The sequence below is a fragment of the Hipposideros armiger genome, unplaced genomic scaffold (genome assembly GCF_001890085.2).
Source record: "Hipposideros armiger isolate ML-2016 unplaced genomic scaffold, ASM189008v1 scaffold_1177, whole genome shotgun sequence".
Classification (NCBI taxonomy): Eukaryota; Metazoa; Chordata; class Mammalia; order Chiroptera; family Hipposideridae; genus Hipposideros; species Hipposideros armiger.
Window position 1 is genome coordinate 410,825 of NW_017732527.1, and position 3,598 is coordinate 414,422.

General features: G+C 41.0%; 1 protein-coding gene across 5 annotated transcripts in view; it reads right to left on the minus strand.

Moving 5' to 3' along the window:
- The window catches only part of SLC13A1 (solute carrier family 13 member 1), a 140,196-nt gene that overhangs the window by 103,524 nt on the left and 33,074 nt on the right, over nucleotides 1-3,598 (minus strand). For 4 of the 5 annotated variants that reach the window (XM_019632810.1, XM_019632809.1, XM_019632808.1 and 1 more), the window contains one exon: nucleotides 1,548-1,702. In XM_019632810.1, coding sequence (XP_019488355.1) covers nucleotides 1,548-1,656 — 109 coding nt within the window. In that variant the 5' untranslated portion in view covers nucleotides 1,657-1,702. Of the gene's footprint in view, nucleotides 1-1,547; nucleotides 1,703-3,598 lie in introns of those variants that run through there. The other variant, XM_019632812.1, reaches the window with a different exon arrangement.

Sequence of the window (3,598 nt, forward strand, 5' to 3'; positions counted from 1 at the left end):
TAACCAATTATTCCTCTATACTTTGAAATATGCATTTGTCTGGATAAGAAGAGCTAGTCATTATACTTATTGTATCATTGATTTCTCCAAAGAAAGAAGAATTTTCCCTTCAATAGTTATTCAAAAATTGGAACTATTCCTATTTTCTAGAAAGGAAATGTTATCAGTATTATACATGTGAATGAATGCATATGTGTGACTCTAAACAAATACCCAGAAAAACACATGTGGAGTTGGTATGAACCCAGCAGTATCAGACACCGCTAGCATATTTCCTCCCAGCTACACTTTTCTCTCCTTTCTCCTCTGTGGTGTTTTCCCTGGGCAGACTCAGCATCAGCCTCTCAGGCATCTTAGCAGAGGCTGCTGGGAATGAGAGAGTCTGGACCAAGAAGGACCAAGGCTGACAGAGTGAATGGAACTCAGACTCTCCCCTCAGGGGAAGGGAGCATCACCTGAAATGATAAAGACCCAAAGAAAGGAAAATATTTTTCAAGGCTTTGGCTGTAGCCTCCTACCTGTAGCCTCTTCACTGCCTGGTTACTTCTCGGTGGACATCTCCTCGACAACTACATGGACTTCTGTAGGCTTCACTATCTGCCCTTTATAAATCAAGGATTTACATGATATGATCTCATATACCTTCCAGCACTTACATTCTATATATCTGGGACTTCCTGAGATTAAGAGAATTTCTTTTCAGTACATAAACTAAAATTTTCCTTTCAATAAATGTATAATGCTCAAAACTTCCTTAAAAAATCTAGAGATTTCTAACCTTTGATGTTATGTTTCTCCTAAAAATAAAAAAGTACTATTAAAAATATAAAAGAAGTTATCTAACATGAATACAAGCAAGTAGTCAAGAGATGTGCCACCCTGCCAAACAGAACCTCAGGAAATCCAACCTACGTAGCATAAAGGAAACTTTAAGATGACTTTACACAGACTCATTCCTCTTGTCACAGATCCAGGAGCTTGCTGTGGATCACTCATTCTGGAAGGTGTTTTCATAGACATCGAATAAACTGTCTCTCAGAACTGACTTAATTGCCACGTCTTCACCAATTATCTGGCAGACACTGTTTGGTCTAGGAAAATGCACTTTGAACTTGGCAAAAGGCACAACTACNTCAAAATGCTTTTACACTGTTGGTGAAAGCAGCCAGATGCATTTATACATAGAAAGACACTGCATTTGCTTCCGTTATGCGTCCCTGTTTTCATTTTTAGAAGTTTTAGAGTTCAGAGTGCATGCCAGTTTAGTTGACTGCTGTTGTTGACGCTATGAATTCAAGGACTGTTAAGTCAGATTTTCTCCTGACAGTCATTTGTTTCTTAGCCTTGATTAGTCACTAATTCTGAAACTCTCTCATGGTGAACCCCCACTTGTATATTCTGGTTACCTCCATAAACTCCACCACTTCCAGACACTGCTCTGTGAAGGGTTTGATCTTTGAGTGCCATATGTGAGCGGTGCCCAAAAGCATTTTTAGGTACTACGAAAACTGAGGTCATTTTTTTTCTCATTCTAACTGGCATTTTACCTTGACATTTTTTAATGTTTCCAATTCCTTCATGTTTGCCTCTCTCTTCCTTATGATGCTGAATCCTCTTGATGAAAGTGAAATGTACAGATAATGTATACAGTAACATTTCCAGGCCCACATCAATGAACTGTATCAGTTTTTCTTTTCATTTCCTAAAATAAAGGATAGAGTCATTATTGAGGGTAGGATAATCTATCCTAGAGACTCCAGACTAATATACAAGTCCCTAAACACCTAAATTAGTATCATTTATTATTAACCACAACTCCAGTAATCCTTCCACCAATGCCATGAAGTAAATGACTGACTGAACAGATGAAGATTGAACTGTGTCCTCTGAAGTGAGGACCCGAACACCGATGAACCGAGAAGCAAAGCAAATTCCAAAAGAAGGACCTTTCTCCAGGAGAAATAGCAGTTGCTAGAATACCTGAGAGTTGGAGCCCAGAAATGACTGGTTACACCCTCCACCAGGTGGGAGAAATGTTTTTCTCTTGACCAAGTCCCACCATGTCTTCAATTCAGACTCTCTGAAAGATGAAACGGGAACTTTCAGGGATGAAGGAAGGAAGGGGGGCAGTGTTGGGAAGAAGGGAAGAGGTGAAAGAACATCCTGGAATACTTAGCATACCAGCAGAAAAGGAAGTTGAATAAAACTACCCTAAAATATCTGACACTCTGTTTACTCCCACTCCTTCCCCTGCTTATCTCTCACTCCCACCCAGTCACTTTATGTAACAGCTATATTCCAGCAGTCTTGCCACACAGGACAGTATTGTAATCCTTGTGAGAAACTTTAGGGGACTCAGAGGTGAACCCAGGACTCCTGGATGTAGTGTTTAGTGTCAGCACCTGGAAGGGAAAGCAGACCAGAGTTCAAGATGCTCTGAGAGAATCGCTATGGCTCTAGAGCTCTGCGAAATGGAAGCCAAGGGTCCACCAAATAGATCATATAGAGCTACCTGACAACCCCAGCCGGTCCAAATGTTCACTCCTCTTGTAACGTCATGAGGGTTCCATNAGAGTTCAGTTTTCCCAAAACATAGCCAAGAATGATACTGATTGAATCAGTGGAGAGTTCTGGTCAAAATACAAATAAATAGTTAATGTGGAGGGCATTCTACTTGACTGCAACACGTGGAGCTTCTCATATTGTAGAATAATATGGAAACTTCTCAAAATCATATCTAGCGCATGTGTGCTTTTTCCTAGGATGCCAGAACATGACTTTCACCAGATTCTCGAATGAGTTCATCACCCAAAATAGGTCACTGCTAGGGGGAGTTTGGGCGCCCTCCTGACCACCTTGGCAATGCCTCCGTGTGGACCAGGAAACCTGATGTCTTCTGACCCAACCTGGGCAAACCTGAGACTCTTCACCTTTGTCCAGTCTCCATCCAGCCATGCAGTGACTCTAGGGATGAGCCTGCTTTTCTATTTATGTCTTTATTTTACAGTTTTATCATTAGTTTCTATGCAGTTTAAATCTACATTGTCAAATTTAAAGGTCCCTGAATTTTCATCCTCCCAACACTTTCCTCTCTTCATCTTCTTCCTGATGACTTTTCTAGTCCCTTCTTAAAGATTGCTTCTTTATGCTCATCATATAGGTAGAATGTTTCAGATAGTCTGAACAGGTCTGCAACAGGTCCCCAAAGAAAACTGGCTTTCAGATAGGACAAGAACTGAACTTGGGAACTTCAATTTCATTTTCATTCCAACCATCATTTATTTAAAAATATGTCTCCTTAGAAGGAATCCTGGTAAGCCAACTAGTGTCACACCAATTTTTGAATCTTTGGTTTTCTTTCCTGGGAGGGGGAGAGGTTTGAGCATCACTACGTTCAAATTTAAGAACTTAAACTTGTAAAAGAGAAGGAGGCATCCATCTGAGAGATGGGAGAAGAACCACAGAAAGAGAATGAGGTCAAGGACAGGGTGAGTCACCAAAGGGTTAGTCCTTAGATATATCCTGGGATGTGGCCATGTGAGAGCGCTTTCCTGGAGAGACGGGACGGAAGTCAGCGTGCAGTGGGTTGAAGGGTGAG